Genomic DNA, 20,080 nt, shown 5'->3' on the forward strand with positions numbered 1-20,080 from the left:
ATGCTGCTTTATGACGCGCTTTGCCCCAATAATAAATACAATTCCCCCCCTTACTTTGTAAGCAGCAATGAGCTGGGAGCAATTTCTGTTTTTTCGAATGCTCTTATTTGTCCCAGTGAGCTTCCAGCGTCTCAGGAAGCTTGGATCAGCATTCCTCTGTAGGTAAGTAATCAAGTCGTTCTTTGGCAAAGAATCAGTTCCCAAGGACTGTTCCACATGTTCCACTGACCAGCAGCCCTGAGTCAACGATAACCAAGAACAGGAAGAGGGTCACTAATGTTTTTGAAACAGCATGTAGTGTGATGGCAACACTAGGGCTTTTGTGGAGCCTACTGAGAGACTCAGGAAACCCAATTGTAAGCAGAGTAATGATGACCGTTAATATCAAATTTGTTTATCCCAATAGAAATGCACAATTTAGCTTAAACCAAGGTTGGACAGGTTCCAGGAGTCTAAAACCTTTACTTCTGCTGCCATATGTTCACCCTGTTTTATAGTCACCTCCCTAGGTCTAGCTCTTTTAGACTGTAGACCTCTATAAGAATATGCCATAATAGTTCTTAAAAAGAAAGTTCAAACTGAACCCCTTGTTTTCATACATGCATTCAGAAGTGTCTTGTGGTTTGCAATTAAAGAAAAAAAAAAAGAAAAAGAGGAAAAACCTATAAATCTGTAGGTAGATGAAACATCTCTAGTATAAAGCCCATCTTCAGATATTGCACAGTGTTCTAGTATACACTAAAGAATAAATGATGTATACCCTTTGAAGCCTCTATGAGGTGCCAGAGAATCTTACCATTCTGCCAGACTCCTTTTGTTTATCAGAATCCTTCATTTCTCTATACATAATCCTAGGGAAAGAATGAAATCGCAAAGGTGTGTTACACAGTGCAAAACAGAGACTAAACAATCTATGTTTACTACATCCATTAATGTTTAGAAAATATAGGTTTATGGGTATTAACCCTTTCTTTACTCCAAGATATATGGCATTCGTGACACTGGTTTCCAGCGGGGGAGCCCAAAAGGTAGATCCTCAGAGGTTTTATAACTACAACTCCCATCATGCTAAATGTCATTCTAAATGCATGCAAATGCTCATGGGAGTTGTAGTTTTACAACATCTGGGGATCTACCTTTTGGGCACCCCTGGTTTACCGGTCAATGCCAACACAAGTTTATTTAATACCAAGTTAAATTCCATCTCTATATTGAGCAAACAAAATTGTTAGCAAAGTTATGAGAAAACGTATTTAAATTTTTTTTTTAGAAAGTGTCCCCTCCACAGAAAAACTCTACAGGAAATTTTCCTGATCTCTGGCACAGTAGTCACAATGTATTTGTTATGCACTGTGGTTACTATTGTTTCTTCCTAGCCAGTCCTTCATGTGTAGGTCAGGGAGTATTAGAATGTGGTAACTAATGTCACTCCATTCAGATGCCATTGCGCTGGTCAAAAAAAAATGAGCGCACAGACTAGGGTCAGGAGGCTCCAGAGGTAGGCGCTACAGCAATCTAATACCCACTAAACTGTGGACATGCCAGTGCTGCACATTTTTTTTTTTTCTAAAACACGCAATGAGCGAGAGAGAGAGAGACTGAACCTTTAAACATTTCATAATTTAAATTTTTCAAAGCATTTCAGAATCTCACCATGTAAACCTGCAACAATACTATGGAGAGCAGCGAATACTGGGGGGGGGGGGGATTCCCCTCAATTAAACACAGATCTACGTACGTGTAAGTGGGTTCCCAGATCCGTCTCAGTTTGTCTGATTTGACAGAGCCATTGCAGGAAAGCTGTAAGAGTTTTTGTACATAGTAGAATATGGTGGAGCGGAAGTTGCTAAGAGGGAGTTCCACTTCTCTGCCACTTGCCAAACCAGTCACTTTGAGAGTGAGTGACAGTCGCGGAGGAGGTGCACACTCCACTTCTTCTAGGAGCTCTGAATGGGGTGTACCTGTAAGGGAGATTTAACATATTAGCAGAAGGAATACAGTAAAGAAATTGCAGTTCTTGTGAAAAATTTAAACATTGCAAATAAGAGTTATACAATTTTATGCAATACATTTAATTCATAACCAACTTCACAGTTATCTCACCCGGCACAATATACATGCTCACATTTCTCCTGGGATGGGGGAGTGTGTGTCAGGATAATCTCAAGGATCATTGTATTGAATAAAAAAAAAAAAAAAAAATACCACTAACAGACTGCAAAAGTGAATGCAAGTTGCCTGTATTTCCAATTGACTAATGTGAGTAATTCTCATTCATGGATTTCAATAAATAAAATGCCACTTGCAGTCGCATTGCCAATACGAATGCTGCAGGTCACCAAGCACTAACAGAAATTAATAAGCATGTTTTGTTGTATAAAGAAGAGCAAGATTAAGTAAGCAATTTAATATTCTGTATTTAATGCATTAAAAATACAGTGGTTGGTAAACCTATATGAGTGTCCATTTAAACAGTGCAGTCATTTGTTAAGCAATTACACCAAAATTCTTCTGTACCTACAACACTTTCTAAAAGGACCACTACAGCCAGCAAAGCCCACTTCATCTATTGTAGATACAACAATGTTTACATTTCACAGCTAAACAAAAACACACCTCTAGTGGTTATCTTCCTGACGGCCACTAGAGGGTGCTTCCACTCTTACAACAGTCAGACTGTTCTGTGACATTCACTGTGTTTGTGCATTGCATGGGGACGTCAAATGTCCTCTAATTCTTCTCAAAGAGATGGACCCAGCACTTGCTTTGCATCCCCAATGCTTCTCTCTGATAATACAAACAATACAAAGGGGTGTCAGCCTGCAGAGAGACGACAGGGGACGCAGAGCAGGCGGCTGCAAGGTCTAAGCACTGGAAACAAGGTACGTACATTTATTTATTATTTTTTATTTAGGAGGCACAAAACTCTAAATAGGTAATAAAATACAATAATGTTAGGAATACATGTTTGTATTCCTAATTTTATAGTTTTTCTAATAGCGAATTTCTGATGGTTTGAAATAAGTTTGCATTTAAAGAAGAACTCTCAAATAAGACAACTAAATAGTTGGTTTTTTTTAAAACTTTTGTTCAGTTTGTATTTGCGTCTCTCTACATATAAAGTAAATTAATTTAACTCCTATGGTGCCATCCATGCATTACTACGGGAGGGACTTCTGAGTGAATGCACAAGGAAACCTGATCTTCCACCGCATTTCTCTGCAGTTGTACTAGCATGATGAGTTAGATTTGTTTTTGTTTAGAGGTTTTTTGTTTTGTTTTGTTTTTTTTAACACATTTACCTCCCCTGCAAAAACGACCCAGTCTGCGTTTCATCAGAATACGAACTGACTGGGTTGAAAGAATTAGGCGATCACTTTCAGAAAATGCCAAATGTAACACTAAATAATCAACCTTTTTTTCCTCCTCACTCAAAAGGAAAAACTATAAAACAAAAAAGTCTACTACTCTTCAAATATCTCCGCAAATAATATAATTTGCCTAACTTTACAATAATATGTGCTGGGGAAAGGAGATGGGGAATCTTTTTTCTATTTCTTTAACGGACATTCACTGTATACTTTTAGGCTTACCTGGTGCTGGTATCTCCAGGTCGGTCGTCTGTTGGACATTTGTTCGTCCAGGTCTTGGATCAAAAGCTGGGACAAGGGCAGAAAATTGCCTCTTCAGCACATAATCGTCATCCCAGGTCCTGCGACGGCCACCCTTTGTCTCGTATTCCTCTTCCTCCTGCCCAGGACACCAAGACACATCAGTGCAGCTCTGGGATGATGCCTGTCAATCACAGACCATTTACACCCCTGGTATTACAATTTATTTATATACACATATATAAAATAAAAAACACCCAACCACTACATAATGCCAGCCCAGCCTACCCTACATGCAATTATCACCAATAGACACTCTCTGATCACAGGTAAGAACATCCCCCACACCTTAATATTTTAACACAAGCTAAATCGAAGTTCTGATATATCCCATCTCAAATTTGGCGTCTTCTGTGATAAATGTACAATACAATTCCATGACTTCCTCCTTGGGAAACTTACCATGACCTCCTCATATTCTTGCTCCTCCTGATTATCATCTTCATTTTCATCATCTTCCTCGTCAGGCTCAGGAAGATCCTCATCGTCATCAAGCTCAGCAAGTAGAGTGCTTGCTCGACAGCTATCCAGAAAATCTATAAAATTAAGAATAGAGTATTGTATATAATGGACAGGAACCCGAGAGCCAACTACAATTATTGGCTTCTCTCAGTTCTATGCCTCTAAATAGAGTTAACAGCCCTAACAACAGCAAATAGACAATAGGGGGAATTTCAATTAAGAGAACAGTTAATCATTCAGTGTTACTAAAATAAATGAGATGCATTTCAGCAGACACTGACATTTAAGGAGGGTAGGGCTCTGTGTATGGGGAGCAAGCTGTAGAGTGTTTCCCTTTTACAATAACCTTGCCAATTCTGTATTACACTGAAAATACTTGCCATCAGACCATGTGATTTTAGTTTTGATTCTTTTTTTTTTATATACTTTATAAGTAATCGTTAAGAATGACCTAATTATCAATACTGCTGCACTAGTGAAAAACATACCTTAATGAATTTTACACAGAGAAATAAAATAAAATTACTTGTAAACAATTAAGTCGAATCCATTTAAAGCCCAAACTGAACCTGGTGCTTTAAACAAGTGCAAGTGAACCTCAAGAACGGCACTTTTGACAGTTCCAAGATTGACACTACCAATTTGACTGCAAAGAACAGGCACTTTATCACAACACAAGATAACGGGATCTCAAAAGGGTCAAACGTTTGAATACTTTGAATTTTACTAGTAGAGAAGCCACATGCTGACATTAGGGGGAGCAGCACCAAAGGTCTCTTTGCACCATAACCACTATAATGAGCTATAGTGGTTATGGTGCGTAGAGTGCTTGTTTGCCTAAGCCAACAAAACACTCTATAGATCTGCAAGTCACTTACCATAAAGGGAGTACTCTGCTTCCTGTCCTGTGTCACTCTCACTGGAGGTAGAGGTCAGGCTGGTGGTCAAGGTGTTGCTGAGGGACTGACCTACAGAAAGCCCTGTTGTGGCTGTTGCTACATTGCTGCTAGTGACACTGGATGTGGACATTGTAACAGTGGATGTGGTTCCCGTTGTAGTGAGATTGGGGAAGCTCTGAGCACCCATTAGCGGAGATGCTGCAGAAACAGTAGGTGGGAGAAAACGTAAACGTTAGCGGGTAGAAACTCTTATACAGCACAAACACAATCGCACCTCTTTTCCCAGTTTCTCTCTACATCTGCTCCCTTGGTTCCCAACATAGAAGATAAAATTCACTGTCAACCATCTTAACTATGAACCTTCCACCATTGAAACACCCAAATTTAACCCCAACTCCCCAAATACCATGTTCTCCTAAATGCTCAGACAGATAGTTCCTCACCATGTGCCAACTGGCAGGGTAACCCATTTAGAAATTACAGCTGCCCAATACAAAACATGGAATCTTCTCTTCTACAAATACTCCCATGATCGCCACCCTTACTGTATAAGTGTAAAGCAAAGGCCCACCACTCCTTGTGAGTTAATTAGAACCCTTCCCCCAGCTTCACGTCAGTGAGACTAAATGGCCCCAACCCTGGCACTCACTAGCAGAGCTGACGGCATTCCTCCCCAGAGTGTTGGTGTTGTTATCACTGCTGCTGCGGCTCAGGTTCATGTTGTTGGTGGCATTCGTCCTGGCTATATTTGCAACTCTCCTCACAAAGGACTCCAGACTGGATGTCTCCCGCGAGGACAGGTTCGGAACACTGGCACTGGAGCTCATGGGTGCCCCTGCAGCCAGCAGAGAACTGACAGAGAGACGGTTGCTGGCGGAGGAGCCAAGAGGGCGAGGAACTGCTGCCTCCTTATTGCTGAGTTCCGACACAGAACTGACATCCGGTGAACTTATGCTCACCATTCCCATTGAGATGGTGGGAGTCTCCCCAGTCTTCCGCTCTCCTCCTTCCCCGACAGTCTCCATTCCTTGGGGGCAAGTAGAAGAACCAGAGGCTGCTGTGTTAGAGGACAGTACCAGTATGGCATCTTGCTGAACATCAGAGCCTGCCTCCTCTGTCCTCCTCTCTGTTTTGGCACAGCTCAGACTCATATCGCTGCTGCTTGCCACACTGCAGACTGAGCTGCAGCTCCCTTTGCGGCTGCAGGAGCCAGTCACACCCCCCGCGACCGTGCAGGTTGAGGAGGAAGAGGAATGGGGAGGGGCCTTGTCAGGGCAGTTGTTTTTCACCAGGCTGCTCCAGGATGGTGGCGTGCCTGCAACAGTGGATGAAACAGGTTTGGATGACACTGCAGAATCAGGGTCATACCCTGGGGCCAGCTTGAGGTCAAATTTTCCTTCCGCGCCCATGCGGTAAGAATTAGAGCCACCGGCATCCCATATGACATCAATCCAGCCTGGAAAGGGATAGCAGCGTGTAAGATGGAAGAGCGGATAGCAAAAAAAAAAAAAAAAAGGATTGATTGGAATCACGCAGAGAAAAAGCTGGCGATTTAACCCCTTTGAGATCAAAATCTAAGAGGGGTTAATAGATCACGCATCAGATTGCACACTTACAAAGCTAGAGGGAAGCAGATTTTTTATCTAAACGAGCAAACAAAACTCATTTATTGTATTAAAAAAAAAAAAGTTTAAAAAAGGTTTTTAAAAAAGTTTGTGTTTCTGTCAAATCTATGGGATTGTATAAATCTACCGATGCCATACTATATTACAGACTGCCGTTTGGGTGGCATAATGTAAATTCAAATCAACAGTACTTCTAGTAAAATCTAGATATTTATAAAAAAAAAAAAATTATATATTTATTTTTGAAGGTTTTTAGTTAACTAATTAAATTTGTATTATCCAAATTCAAGATATGGTTTGTTTGTTTGTTTATAAACTCCTTCAACTGAAGTGTAAGAAAAGCAGTTTCTTCCGAGCAGTAAACTCAATCAATCCAATAAGCAATTTAAAAAACATATGGTCAATCTTTTGTTTCATATTGATTCTTCTAAATCTAAAATAACCAAAAATGTACTATACTTGTTTTCTAATGTTTGTGCGTGTATTTTATATATCCATATAAAAGCACAATACATATTGCTATGCAAGATTGGAATACAAATTTAGGCATGTCAGATTTTGGAAAACAGACCCTTCAGTACAAAGCAGGAAACCACACAGATGCAGGAAGCAGAGGTAGAGTGAAATGGAAAGAGAAGCTCAGAAACCGTTAATACAGCAATAACATGGTTACCCCAGCAATGTGTGACTTGTTTAATAGAGCTGCACAAAGAAATTATACATTACATTATACAGAAATGTTCATATTTCTAAACGCCCAACACATATCCGGAAGCAATAGTAGAGCAATTAAAGTGGCTCTGAAACCAGACAGCTGATTAACACTAACATAGTATATTCTATAACTTGCGTTACTTCTTTAAGGGACACACCAGTACCCACATACAAAAATCAAAACACCAATCTAATAGATACCCCAAATGAAAACATGCATGCATTTAATTATGCATTTTTTTCATTGGAGTTCTATCTAAAAACAGCTTGCAAAGACTTCAGATCTCGTGTCCACCACTTTTGCAAGCTTTCCCCTTTTAGCTCTGCCCAGACTTTGCAGATGTCCAATCACAGACTTCTCAATGCAGCTCAAACAGAAGTCTTTGCAAAACATGTGCTCTGGGAAATTGCTGCCTCTTGAGTTTATCTCCACTGTGCTTGCCAACAGGGAAGTAACAGGACCGGTTGTCTGATTGACAGTCAAGGGGGTGTAACGATTTGAATTTTTAGGAGTGCAAATTTCTTTTTATTGAAATCTGCACTTTTTGCAAAATGAAAAGGAGACAGTCTTCACAACAAGCTAAAATGCTTTAGGGGGTTTGGAGTATCCCTTAAAATCTCTTTGGGGGCGGGGGGTTTCCGTTAATTACAGCTGTGCAGGGGGGAAAACAGTAAATTTTATTTGACATGAACTTCCTGTTACTTTGTCACAAGCATTTTTTATGATCCAAGTCTGCTCCCACTTTCAATCCCCACCGTGCTTAGTCCACACAAGACAAGAAACCTAAGATTTTGATTGGCTGCTGGCCACTGAGCCGCTTTAATTGTTCGTTAACTCAAATATAAAATGTTCCCATATAGTTTTATTGTTTCAGCACTTGTGAGTGGTGGTGAGTGCTTACAAAGCATTATGGGTAGGTGCACGGGAAGCCAATATAGTTGTAGTCAATTTGCTCACCATTGTGAAGTTCTCCCGTCACAGTGCCCTCTCCCTGCGAGCTGCCGTCCTGGTCTCTCCATTTCCAGTCAATGCCACGAATAACTCTTGCACCGGGCACCATGTATTTTAGGACCTGGGAGCGCACAAGTCTCCTTTGACGTCGGAGGTTGGCTTCTGCTTCTTTGGCTGCTTTTCCTGATGGGATGAAGGATGATCAGATATCACATTCTTTACATACAGTTCTTAACTTTAATTGGGTGAAGGAATAGATGGCATTAAAATAAAGTGATCTCCACAGCCATAGATCAGTGAGCCCTTGCCAAGGGTTACCACAAAACCACCAAGTGTTTATTACTAACCAAGCTGGTCTTCACACACTCCGGTCACAGTGCCATAAAGCTCAAAACCAGACAGCGAGAGGTAGTGGGTCTGTCCACTGGCATTCTTCCCTGTCTGCTTGATACGGATGTGTCTCCAGCCCTGCTTCTCCTCTTTTGCCGGGTCAAGTGGCCATGTGGCTGTGGATCTAAAGAAAGAAAAAAAAAGGACTACTCTCAAAATCATCCAAAATATGAAACAGTATCAATAGTTTTCCTTTTCAGATTTGGTATCACTATAGTGTTACAATGATTGGGGAAAAAAAAAAAAAAAAAAAAAAAAAAAAAATCGGTTTATCACAGCCAATACACAAAAAGCATAAAAAACAAACTTTTTTTTTAACCGACTATAAGGATCAAACAAATGAGTCAACCTGTGACGGTCTAGCTCTAAAATAGCCAGTGGGCCTCAGGCTGGCATCCTCAGAGACAGCACACAGCAGGATCTCTTGAAACAGACTAATTACCCTTCAATCTGTGAATATGACACATACCAAACAGGTGCTTTACATTTTTTTCCCTTGAGTCTTTAAAATTAAAACTTATTCCCTACATTTCTTTTCATCTTAAAGTTTGATTTTGTCGCATATGCTTTGGCTTCTGGCGTGATGCCGTTAATGTAGTATCCACCCACCCCATTTTTTTCAATTTTTTGTGACCGATGTGAGTTTCTGAAACAGCATTCTGATCAGCCAAGAGGAAAAAAAAAAAAAAAAAAAAAAAAACAACAACACACAAAAAAAACGTTATCTACCCAGGCTCATTCAGGCTGCAGTCATCCACATGTGTGTATAGCGTGGTCCAGTTCTGGCCATCCTTGGAGACCTGGAAAACCCAGTTACGAAGTGCAGAGCGGCCATAACCACGGGCATGGCGCAGTGTGTATGCAGAGGGCACAATCCACAAGCCAAGATCAATGGCAAACCAGGCACTTTTGTCATCATTGGTGTGACAGTTAAGAGCAGAACTGTCGCGACTTAGGATGTCCTCAAGCCGTCCATATGGTAGGTTTCTGCCTTCAGACGAGGTAACCACGACTAGGCCATAAGCAGCTGGATTTACCCATTCATATGCGGTCCTATAAAAGAAAGGAAGTATGAAATTTAAATATGAAATGTCAGGACACGCTATCTGGACAGTCCATATGCAGACCACCTGTACGGCACGTTAAACACTAAAAATGATAATTAATTCGCTGTACATCACTAGTTACACAGACAGATACATTGATTGGTTGTTTGCTGTGGTGATCTTCGTTTTAAGCAGCTGTCCTATAAAATCTACTTACTTTGCATTAGTCCCAATCCAATACATGATTCCATTATCGTCAAAGTCATGTTGGTGACGGAAGACACAGCTCTGTCCCTCTCGTAGCTTGCGGACAAACACAAATGATGATCGGTCAAAGTCGTACCATTGCTTAGCTACCTGCAGAGACAGCCACAAAGATGATGGTAAGTATTCAGTACGTACACTGTATAAAGAATTTGTGATGAGTTTGGTTACTTTTTACTGTCAGAAAGAAGACCAAACTCCACCTTTTAGGCCCAATTCTGTACATTACAAAAATAAAAATTCATACATTTGTCCGTGGAAGTATGAATAAATAAAAATATCTTCCAGCTTCACACTTACCATCTTCAGCAAGTATTGCTCTAATGACTCTACAGTTGCCAGAGGTTCCATCTTTAGCATGCGACCAGTACGGTCAATAAGAGAGGTCTCTCCTGGGGCACGCTCCAGGCGGAACCGAAGTCTCCGTGTCAGGATCTGTACAAAAAAAAAGACATCAATAAGCAGAATAGGTATAAAAAAAAAAAAAAAAACACACACACACACACACAAAAACACAAACACAAATTACCAGTACTGCATACATTTATATTCACAAACCTGCAAATTGTAGCTGGATCCAGGTGTGTCATAAAGATGAAGGGGCAAGCGTTCAATGGACTCAAGCACTGCAATTAGCTTTCTGATTAGAGCAATTGCTGGGCGGCTATAAAAAAAAAAAAGAGGGGAGGGGGAAACAGATGTCACATATTACTACAGTACTGCCAATGTATTTGTAACCTTACTTTGTGCAATTCCCTATTTTTAGTTTATCTTGTTGGAAAGTTAATTTTAATTTTTCTAACCTATTGTGAAAATTATAGATCCCTTACATGGACAACTGGAGCTGAATTCTCACCTCTTTTTCTTATATTTTCCACAAGTCTTTATTGAGGATTTCAAACAATGCAGTAAATATGAACAATTTGGAGACAAACACTCTGCCATGTTCTTTTCAACAAACACTAAAAAATTAGTTTTAACCATATTACCATAATATACAACTCATGTAGGGGAAGTTGATAAAATGATATAAACATCTCCTTAGCGTTTAACTGTTCTTACTTAAAAAGCACAATGATTTTGTCTAGGTCTAAGAATTAAATGTGCTTATTTCCCTTTAAGACCAAAACATAAAAGCAAATACTGGACCATATGCAATCCCTGCTTTCACTTAAACAAAAAGATTTGTTTGATAACTAAAATCGATTTAACCAGCACACGTTAAAATACAAAACAAACATTTAAAAAAAAAAAATGATTCAAAAAGGTTCTTTGCCGAATTAATCGATTTAATGCATGATAGAGTGATAAGTTTAAGGAAGAGTGTGATGGATAGATTTGTTTAGCAGATACTTTAAAATTCCCTCATACCTCTCGTCATCCTCGTTTTCACTGAAAGCGGTTTTAAAGACATTGAGTCTTTCCACAAGTTGCCCACAATCCTGTTTATTATCAAAATCTTCACTCTGCAAAAGAAGACACAGGGTCAGTGTTAAGAACCTACTAAAATTATGAGTCCCATATCTGGCTGCAACTGTGACATACCTCTGTCTTTTTCACATTTGTCTTTGACAAATGTAGACCAATGAGCGGACAACGGCTAGCATATTTTCAAGACCAAGTCTGTAGATTAGCCAAGAATATAAAACAGGTGTCTAGATTTAGGTTTAAATAGGTTTCATTCAAAATGCCCTCACTGACTGGGAACCAGTAAGATATATCATGTCAATTATATTTTTTGTCTCTAGCAAAATAGTGATTTTGCGCATGTTCAGGCAAGCAGTGGAATTGAAACCGCAAAGAAGCAGAAAGAAATCAATATTGAAAAAGTTAATCAGATTAAGCCAATGTAAGATTCAGGATGGTCTGTGGTTACAAGTGCATTAGACCATGACGCTTTGAAGAGAAAAGGTGTGAGTGTTTCTGGGATTGGAACTGGCAAAAATAAAAATTGCCGTATGACCTTCTGAAATGGGATTTAATTATCACAGAGAGTCATAATGCACCTACAGCTTCAACATAATAGGAAACCCTTTAGTATATCTAACTTAATATACAGAAGACTAATAAAGGTCAGAAGCGGTGATCAGACAATCAAAATAGTTTTAAAAACTCAAGCGAGTTCTGTGGTGGTAGATATCCATCCAAATATTCCCCAACACTGAAATTTAGGGAAACCGTATGTGTTTTGTGCCAGCATTACAAGGGTAAGGAACTATGGGGTTTCATTCATTTAACTGCAAATTGCTGCAAACCATAATCTCAATGACAAAAAAAAAAAAAAAAAAAAGTATAAATACATTAAAAGGTTTGCTATGTTAGCATTTGAATTCAATTTGGAGTTCTAGAAATAAACACTTAATATTCTTCTACATAAAAGCATTATAGCGAGAACTGCATTTGATACTTTTTTTTGTCCCTGAAGCCCAAGATCTTGCCATAACACATACATTGTTAAGCACGGTGAGGAGGGATTGCACTAGACCACTGCTGCACATTTCATACGGAGAAATCGTGTTTTCATCCTTCAGAAGTACAATTAGGTTTTCTAGTGCAGTCTTCATCAGATCTCTCCACGTGTTCTCCCCTTCTATACACTGCAGAGATACAGAACATTGGGTTAAATAATTGGTGGTAATATGTATAGCAACCCCCTTTTAATTAGTGAAAATTGCTAATTATTTCAAATCTAAATCCAATTACTGTCATTTGCACTGCCAAACGGAAGTATCACACTATAAATGTCCCTGTTAACACTTGCCTGTCTATTTGTATGAAGCTCCCATGAGGACTCCAACTGCGTTGCAATGTTTCTTAGTGTCACGACCACTCCACGAGGCATGCTCTCCACCGCCTTGAAATGATCGTCATATAAATCTCTTGCCATTGTCCGCACCTGAAGAATAAGATGTTAGGCGGAGGAAAGGAAAAAAAAAAAACCCAAACCATGCCAGTTTGTTTTTTTTCAACTATTAATCTATATTCAAACCACTCACCTTCTGCTTAGTCTTCTCCAGCTTTGATTTCAGCTTTCTACCTCTCTTTCCTGTCCAGCCAGTCACAAACTCTGATCCTGAAATACAGAGATAGTTATGGTGATTGCAATGTAGTGGTTATATACATTTAAAAAAAGAAATAAATATGTCCTGCATTAAACAGATGAAATATTGTCTACAAGTCATTTTTCAGTCATCCGTTACATAGCTCAAAGACAGGGGTGCCCAAAAGATAGATCCCCAGATGTTTTTTCAAAATACAGCTCCCATGGTGCTTTGTCATTTAAAATTCATTCTAAAGGCATGCAAAGCATCATGGGATTTATAGTTCTAGATCATCTGGAGATCTACCTTTTGGTCACCCCTGCTCTAAGGTATCAGTTACATATGCTTTAGGAAAAGACAGGTCTGCACCATCTCAGCCAACTTTTTCAGCTATCATAAACCTACCCAGTGAGGTTTCGGCAGTGAAAGAGTGCTTGGTTCCCCGATTAGACTCAAACACAAAGCCCGGTAAGTCCTCCTTCAGTATAGTAGCCTGTTGCCCGTCTGAGTTGTGAATGGCAATTTCTCCATCTTTTAAACAGGTGAGGGACCAGTTACCAACAGTGAGCTTGCAGGGTCCAGGAGAGGACAGGAATGGCTGGCTGGCAGTGGAAGGTTTGACCTGACCGCGTGCTCGCTGGAGTTTCTCCAGGAACTCACTCCTGCTTTCTGTTTATAGGAGACGGAGGACATTGTATGTTAGGCTATATTGGATTTTGTTCGTGCATTCGTAAATTAAATTCATTTCTGTAAGAGGTGGTCTATCCCTTGTTGGTATATCTGTACATTTTTTGCATACTTAGGGATAATACAGCTTTTTCCAGCAGAGAGTTGGCACAATCATACTATTCCTTTTAATGTGTGCAGTCCTTACCTGAGCTATCTGAGCCTCCCTCAGGACTCCCACTTGAATACATGGTTGCAAGCTTGCCATCTAAAATAAAGCGGAACCATCCATTGCTTCCATTGGAGAGCTCCAGGGCCGCAGCATCACTCCAAATATATAAACAGTCCCTGCCGCGGATCACCGACCAGTCCCTCCAATGGTATGGTCGGCCCTGCTGCAGTTCTTTGGCATCTTCTTGTGGTTCATCCTCCTGTCGGGAATGGGGAATCATACCATTAGCTTACTTATTTAGAATAAACATCTACAATAGCATTATCTCCATGCCTCAAATGCGTTCTTTAATACTCAAATCTATATTAGATTTCCTATTAAAAAAAAAAAAACACCTTTACTTACACCTTTAATGCTAGGTAATAGGTTTCTACCACACTAATGTTTCTGGTTAAACTCTTTAAAGACAAAATAAATTAATGTTAAATTGTATCAGTTGACATTGCATATACCATATGTCAAATCCGGCTTCACGGTCAGCCCTCCGACCAAAGACAGAGGATTTCCCCAAATAAGGCGATTTTTAACCCATTCTGAGGTGGCAAGCCACCTAAATGGTCGGTTTTCACTATAGGGTCAGGAATACATGTTTGTGCTCCTGACAGTTTAAGCAAACCTATTTTGGGGGGCTACCAGCATTCACCTTTTCTGGCTTTGGATCCTCTTCATTCTCATCATCAGATGTAGGACCTGCTAAAGTGGATACTTTGCTGATGACTCCTAATCGGGCTAACTGATCCAAAAAGAGGTCATCCCCTTTGTCTACCAAATCTCTGATGATCTGTAAAGCCAGGAGGTGTCCGTCATCATCGTCCTGTAGAAGAAACAGAAAATATATATTTTATTAATTTAAATAGGATTTGGAGCTACATGGCAAAGTGCACGAAAGGTATTTTACACACAAAAAATAAAAAGATAATAGATCACTCAACTTTCAGTTACAATGTGTTTACATGGACACCTAGTCTAAATCTCAAAACAGAATTAGGTTCTCCTGACACTAATAAGTCTTATGATATCTAATTCTAAACCAATCTTTAATATTAAATTTTAGTTTTTTTAGGCTCAATTAAAAACGCATTTAAGAAAATTAAGGTTGTGTGAGTCAAATCTGAGTTTTTTTTTGGATCTCTTTTACAATTCGATATATTCCGTTTTTGTAGAAAACTGTACTCACCTCCTGGTCTAGTACTGTCGCAGTTATCTCTACAAGGACAGTTGGCAGGTTGTGTCCAGCATCCGAATCACAAACTTCCTTCAACAAGGCTTCAGAGCAAAAGTGAATCATCTTACGGATGAGAGCCAAGCTGGCTTTCCTATAACAGAACAAAAAGCATTTTGTGTATATTATACAACACTGACAAAGTAATGTAAACATACAGTCCAGACATACAAATATGGATTTATATATTGATTCAACGCATCTTTGAGGAGATGCTGATTGGCCTGGATGGTGTTTGGCTCCGCCCCTGCCCTGCCTCTTTAGCAGAGATCAGAATTGCCAATCTCAGCCATTTATCAATGCTTTCCTATGGGAAAGCAACTGTGTTTAGCGGAGATTACCACTTCTGATGAGGTCAGTCAAGAAGGTGGATCGGGGGCCGAGCCAGCACAGCAGACTGGAAGAAAGGAAAGATTTAATATATTTAAGGGAATGCAAAGGTGGGCCAGATAGCATTTTTAACATTATAGAGTCAGAAATACAGGTTTGTTTAAGAAGTACTTCAGCTGTTATCGCTGCCTCCTTACTTTCTGAACGCCTGGATTTTCACACTTTCAGGATTATTTACTAAAGTGAGAATTGTCGGTTATCTCAAAATTAATAGAACACTATAGTGTAAGGAATACAAACACGTATAGTTACGGAATATAAACAGAATTTCCAAGTCCTCTCTAAGAATATGATGAAGTGTACCTGATTGATGGTAACATGGTCTGCTGGAACGTCTGAGCAAAGACAGGTAGCAGCCTCTTCAGGTAAATGGGTGCCATTTCAGGGTCACCCTTGGGCTCATTGCACTCCTCCTCTTCTCTGTTTGAATCTTTCTTTTTCTTGTCGTCTCCTTTGTTCACAGGACACATCCAGTCACCTAAAACAACAAATGCATGACATTAAACCAGTGACGGCAAGACTCCCCATAGATTAAGCACATCGTATTTTAGTAAAACTGGCATTTTAAAAAGGGCCCTGCATTCCATCAAACATGTGAATGATAAGGTCTCTTTCATTTATACCAGAAGAATGAATGAAATAAAATGTGTTCAAAGATAAATTAGAAGAATATGCTGTTTTAGACATATTTTAGGTATGAACTAAATTAGTTTATCAACGATATTACAACTACTGTGTACCGTAGCTATATGGCCACAGAAGAGACACTATAGCGCAAGGAATACAAACCTGTATTCCTAACCCTAACAGTGCCCTATTTGCAGAGTTAGGTTTTCCCTTCCCTCCTTTTCGTTAAAAAAAAAAAAAAAAAAAAATTAAAAAAAAATTAAATGGAGTAGCATTGAAAACTGCTGCACATGCACGGTGAAAGCATTGGATTCAGCGCTTTCCAATGAGCTACCGCGTCACGTGACTTTTAGTGGATCAGTGCAGCAAATGCACCTGCAGTGGCTGTCTGGAAGATTGTCACTAAAGGTGTGTTTAACCCTGCATTGGAAACATTTCAGTTTCTACAAAGACAGCAATGTTTTACACTGCAGGGATAAAAACACACACACACACACACAACTTTACTGAGATGCAACGGTCTGGGTGACTTCCTTGGTGCTTTAACCCCTTAAGGACACATGACATGTGTGACATGTCAAGATTCCCTTTTATTCCAGAAGTTTGGTCCTTAAGGGGTTAAAGAGCAGGTGTTTATAGGTGCATATTGTTGAAGGACAATGCAAACAGTCATAAACAGCAGGTACCTTTAAAATGGTTAATTTTACAAGACATATGTTCTCCTAGTACAGACCTGGGGATTGCAAGATGGCCACCACTTCACTGTGTCCACGCTCCCGAGCTTTGTCAAGAGGAGTCTTTCCATCTTCATCTCGCAAATCTGGGTTAGCTCCGTGACGCAGTAAGGTCTGCAAGTAACAGATGTGAAAATGAAACATTGCTATACATGTGTGATCAAGTGCATTCGCAAGCCCTAGAGACAGGTTCCGGCTGTAACATATTTAAAGGCCCAGTATCCTATGCATGTCTGATGGCCGGAATTTCTACAAGCACTTAACGACTGCTGCTTATGGACCTCTTTTTAAATAAATAAAGATTTCACATGAAAGTAACCACATTTTGGTACCACCTATTGCTTGCATAGACACTTACCTTTGCCACCTGAGGTCTCCCAAAACAAGCGGCATAATGTAAGGAAGATGACCTCTGACCTCTATTCACATCTGCACCCCTCTCACAAAGAAACTCCACCTAAAAGAGGGAAAACACAGTCACACAAAAGGTACTTACAAATTCTCTCCAGCAATGAAAACCATTAACTCAACAGCTCACCATTTCCTGAGTGCCAAAAGCAGAAGCCCAGTTCAGAAGAGTCTGCCCAACATCATCCATAAAATTTACTTCAAATGCTGAAAGATGAAATTTAAAAGAAAAAAAAAAAATGTACGTAAGTGTATGCCCCAGAGACCTTTCCCCTATTAACCTGTCTCATATTGTTCTTAAGCACCTTGGCATCAATATTTAGATACAATTAATATAGAAATATAGAAAAGCAACTCTCTGTACTGCAAACATTTAACACATCTGTTTACTACACTTCTTTCTCCGGTGCATATCGCCATTTTTAAAACAACTGTCTGACCTCATCTCAACCTACATTTCTTCATTATCCGGTACTTGCCCCTAGCCCCGGTAAAAGCCTCAGTTCTCCCTTCACACACACCCCCTGTGTCAATGGCATCAATTAGTGCATCAGTGTCCTTGCTCCGGATGCAGTCAATCAGCTGACGATGGGACCGTTCTCCTGAGCTATCCAATCGCCTCAGACCCGGGATGCGTCCTGTTGATCCAGCACTTGATTTAGGCAAAGCCTTGCGACCCTCGAACAGAAGCACCAGAAGTAAGTCCACAAGTCGCATAGTGTCCAGCACACACCGTTCATCCCCTTGTAGTGCACTCTCCATTGAATCTAGCAATTCTGCTCGTAACAAATCCTGCATAAATTTAGAATACATTTAGAATAAATTCACATCTACTTTCACCAAAAGTAATTATTTTGTTCCCCCTCAAAGAACATACATGTGTGACCACTGGTGATCCACGGCAGAGAGTGGATAAAAGGCTGACAATGGTGGAGACTTGGTTGCTGATCTTTGAGTCTCCAGAAGTTGAAGGTCCTCCACTTGTACCACGTCCTGCCTTGCAAGCAGACGGTGGCCCAGAGACTGTGCCACCAGCTGATGCCATACGTGACAAGAGCTCCTCAGTGAGTCCATGCTGTGCCAGAGGAGCAGGATCAACACCTCTACGAGTAAATCGATCAGCAAGAGAAGCAAAGCAACGGAGGGCCCCATCAGACACCTATTGAATGTTAAAGGAGTATGTGTCACTTCAACAGTTCTGTAATTTTTTTATAACTATACATGCACAAGAGTCTATTACACAATTCCAACTTCCAATCTTCTGGTATTCTTTCCTGGTCTCACCTGGTGATCTTCATGCTTTAGAAGGCTGGAGAGAGACTCTACACAGGTCTCTAAGGAGGCATCTTGAGGCTCCATTTTCCCACACAGCCGTGACACCACTGACATTGCAGAGTGCAGAGTGTCCTTATGCACCAGATGTCCACTGTCCCGGATGAAGGTAAGCACACAGTTCAGACCTCCGGCCTCAAACACCGCACCAGACTCCCGGGTACATATTAGCTCTAATACCTAGATGAGAGAAGGATGTTAAATGCAGACAATCTGTTACAGTCAACATGACAATAGTTTTACAGGGAAGAAAACCACCAGAAATGCAACGTTTGTGACTATATTTCAACAAAGTCTTTGACAGCAATATTATAGATTTTCCCCTTTGGCCTAGAAACCATACAGTGACATGTATCTCATGTATTACCTTAACACACTGCTCAGCCAAATCCCTGCTTGTCCTGTTGTTGAGTTCCACTACTACAAGCCGGTTGCACAGGGCCTTAATCGCACCTTCCACTCCCACAATGCGCCTGGTGCACTCAGCAGACACATCTAAGTAGTAGGTGATGGCACGGGCTGTGACCTCCAATACATTGTCAGGTGCACTCTCATCAAGAAAGATCTTGCATAAAGCTGGCAGGAAGGTCCGAGGGGGGCATCTAGACATCAAATAAATAAATTAGAGCGTGTAATGGAGACTGAAGGCATCATTGTAAAAGTCAATACATTGTGATTTCTACCAATTATTAGAGCATATTTCAACATATTTCTGACAATCGGTATCAGTCTTGTGATTTACTGATCCCCGCATTTGGAGCACAGCTGAAGACAGGGAGGGGAGACCGTAAATAATGTACTCTAATGTACTGGGCTGGTAGTCAGAAAGAGATAGGAGCGTGATTGCTCTCAGCATGTTCAGTTAATGCCAGAATTGTGTAGAAATTGTGCTGCTTTTTCAAAACTTCAACCCTACAGAATATCTGCACCAGTTATCAGCAAATCGTCCCGAAAGGCAATCAATATGCTGTGTCTGCATCAACTCTGGAAAAATTACATGGGTTAATCCTTAATTACAAATGCAAAAATTATTTAAAGGAACACTATAAGGTCAGGAACCCAAACATGTATTCCCTACCCGATCGTGGTTAAAACACCATTAAGGTGGCTTGCCCCCCCCATTAGCTCCCATAAAAGTTAATGAAACTCACCTTATTTCCAGCTCCTCCGGTGCTGGCCCCGCCCCCTTGGTGACATCAGAACGATTTTTTTTAATCAATCCAATGCTTTCCATTGGGGAAAGCATTGGATTGGCTAAAATCAGCATAGGGGCGGGGCCAAACGCCATGTTGGCCAATTAGCACCTCCTCATAGAGATGCATTGAATCAATGCATCTCTATGAGGAAAATTCAGCGCCTCCACGCTGAATGGCAGTGCTGCCTACTGTGCAGCACCAAGCCAGGA

The 20,080-nt window shown here is 40.4% G+C and overlaps 1 protein-coding gene across 9 annotated transcripts in view; it reads right to left on the reverse strand.

Annotated features, from left to right (window-relative positions):
* The window catches only part of HECTD1 (HECT domain E3 ubiquitin protein ligase 1), a 61,207-nt gene that overhangs the window by 17,070 nt on the left and 24,057 nt on the right, over positions 1-20,080 (reverse strand). The window contains exons 3-31 of one of the 9 annotated variants that reach the window (XM_063439567.1): positions 19,043-19,277; positions 18,628-18,855; positions 18,221-18,502; positions 17,865-18,135; positions 17,474-17,550; positions 17,294-17,392; positions 16,935-17,049; positions 15,878-16,052; positions 15,140-15,278; positions 14,606-14,776; positions 13,939-14,161; positions 13,470-13,733; positions 13,020-13,096; positions 12,785-12,919; positions 12,474-12,620; positions 11,395-11,489; positions 10,582-10,687; positions 10,324-10,458; positions 9,977-10,116; positions 9,443-9,766; positions 8,671-8,837; positions 8,330-8,506; positions 5,682-6,347; positions 5,012-5,230; positions 4,074-4,207; positions 3,594-3,750; positions 1,739-1,961; positions 797-851; positions 55-237 (exon numbers count right to left, since the gene is read on the reverse strand). In XM_063439567.1, the coding sequence (XP_063295637.1) occupies positions 55-237; positions 797-851; positions 1,739-1,961; positions 3,594-3,750; positions 4,074-4,207; positions 5,012-5,230; positions 5,682-6,347; positions 8,330-8,506; positions 8,671-8,837; positions 9,443-9,766; positions 9,977-10,116; positions 10,324-10,458; positions 10,582-10,687; positions 11,395-11,489; positions 12,474-12,620; positions 12,785-12,919; positions 13,020-13,096; positions 13,470-13,733; positions 13,939-14,161; positions 14,606-14,776; positions 15,140-15,278; positions 15,878-16,052; positions 16,935-17,049; positions 17,294-17,392; positions 17,474-17,550; positions 17,865-18,135; positions 18,221-18,502; positions 18,628-18,855; positions 19,043-19,277 (5,419 nt within the window). Of the gene's footprint in view, positions 1-54; positions 238-796; positions 852-1,738; positions 1,962-3,593; positions 3,796-4,073; positions 4,208-5,011; positions 5,231-5,681; positions 6,489-8,329; positions 8,507-8,670; positions 8,838-9,442; positions 9,767-9,976; positions 10,117-10,323; positions 10,459-10,581; positions 10,688-11,394; positions 11,490-12,473; positions 12,621-12,784; positions 12,920-13,019; positions 13,097-13,469; positions 13,734-13,938; positions 14,162-14,605; positions 14,777-15,139; positions 15,279-15,877; positions 16,053-16,934; positions 17,050-17,293; positions 17,393-17,473; positions 17,551-17,798; positions 18,136-18,220; positions 18,503-18,627; positions 18,856-19,042; positions 19,278-20,080 lie in introns of all 9 variants that reach the window. The other 8 variants (XM_063439566.1, XM_063439563.1, XM_063439562.1 and 5 more) reach the window with 8 other exon arrangements.

Source organism: Pelobates fuscus, chromosome 13, assembly GCF_036172605.1.
Source record: "Pelobates fuscus isolate aPelFus1 chromosome 13, aPelFus1.pri, whole genome shotgun sequence".
NCBI lineage: Eukaryota > Metazoa > Chordata > Amphibia > Anura > Pelobatidae > Pelobates > Pelobates fuscus.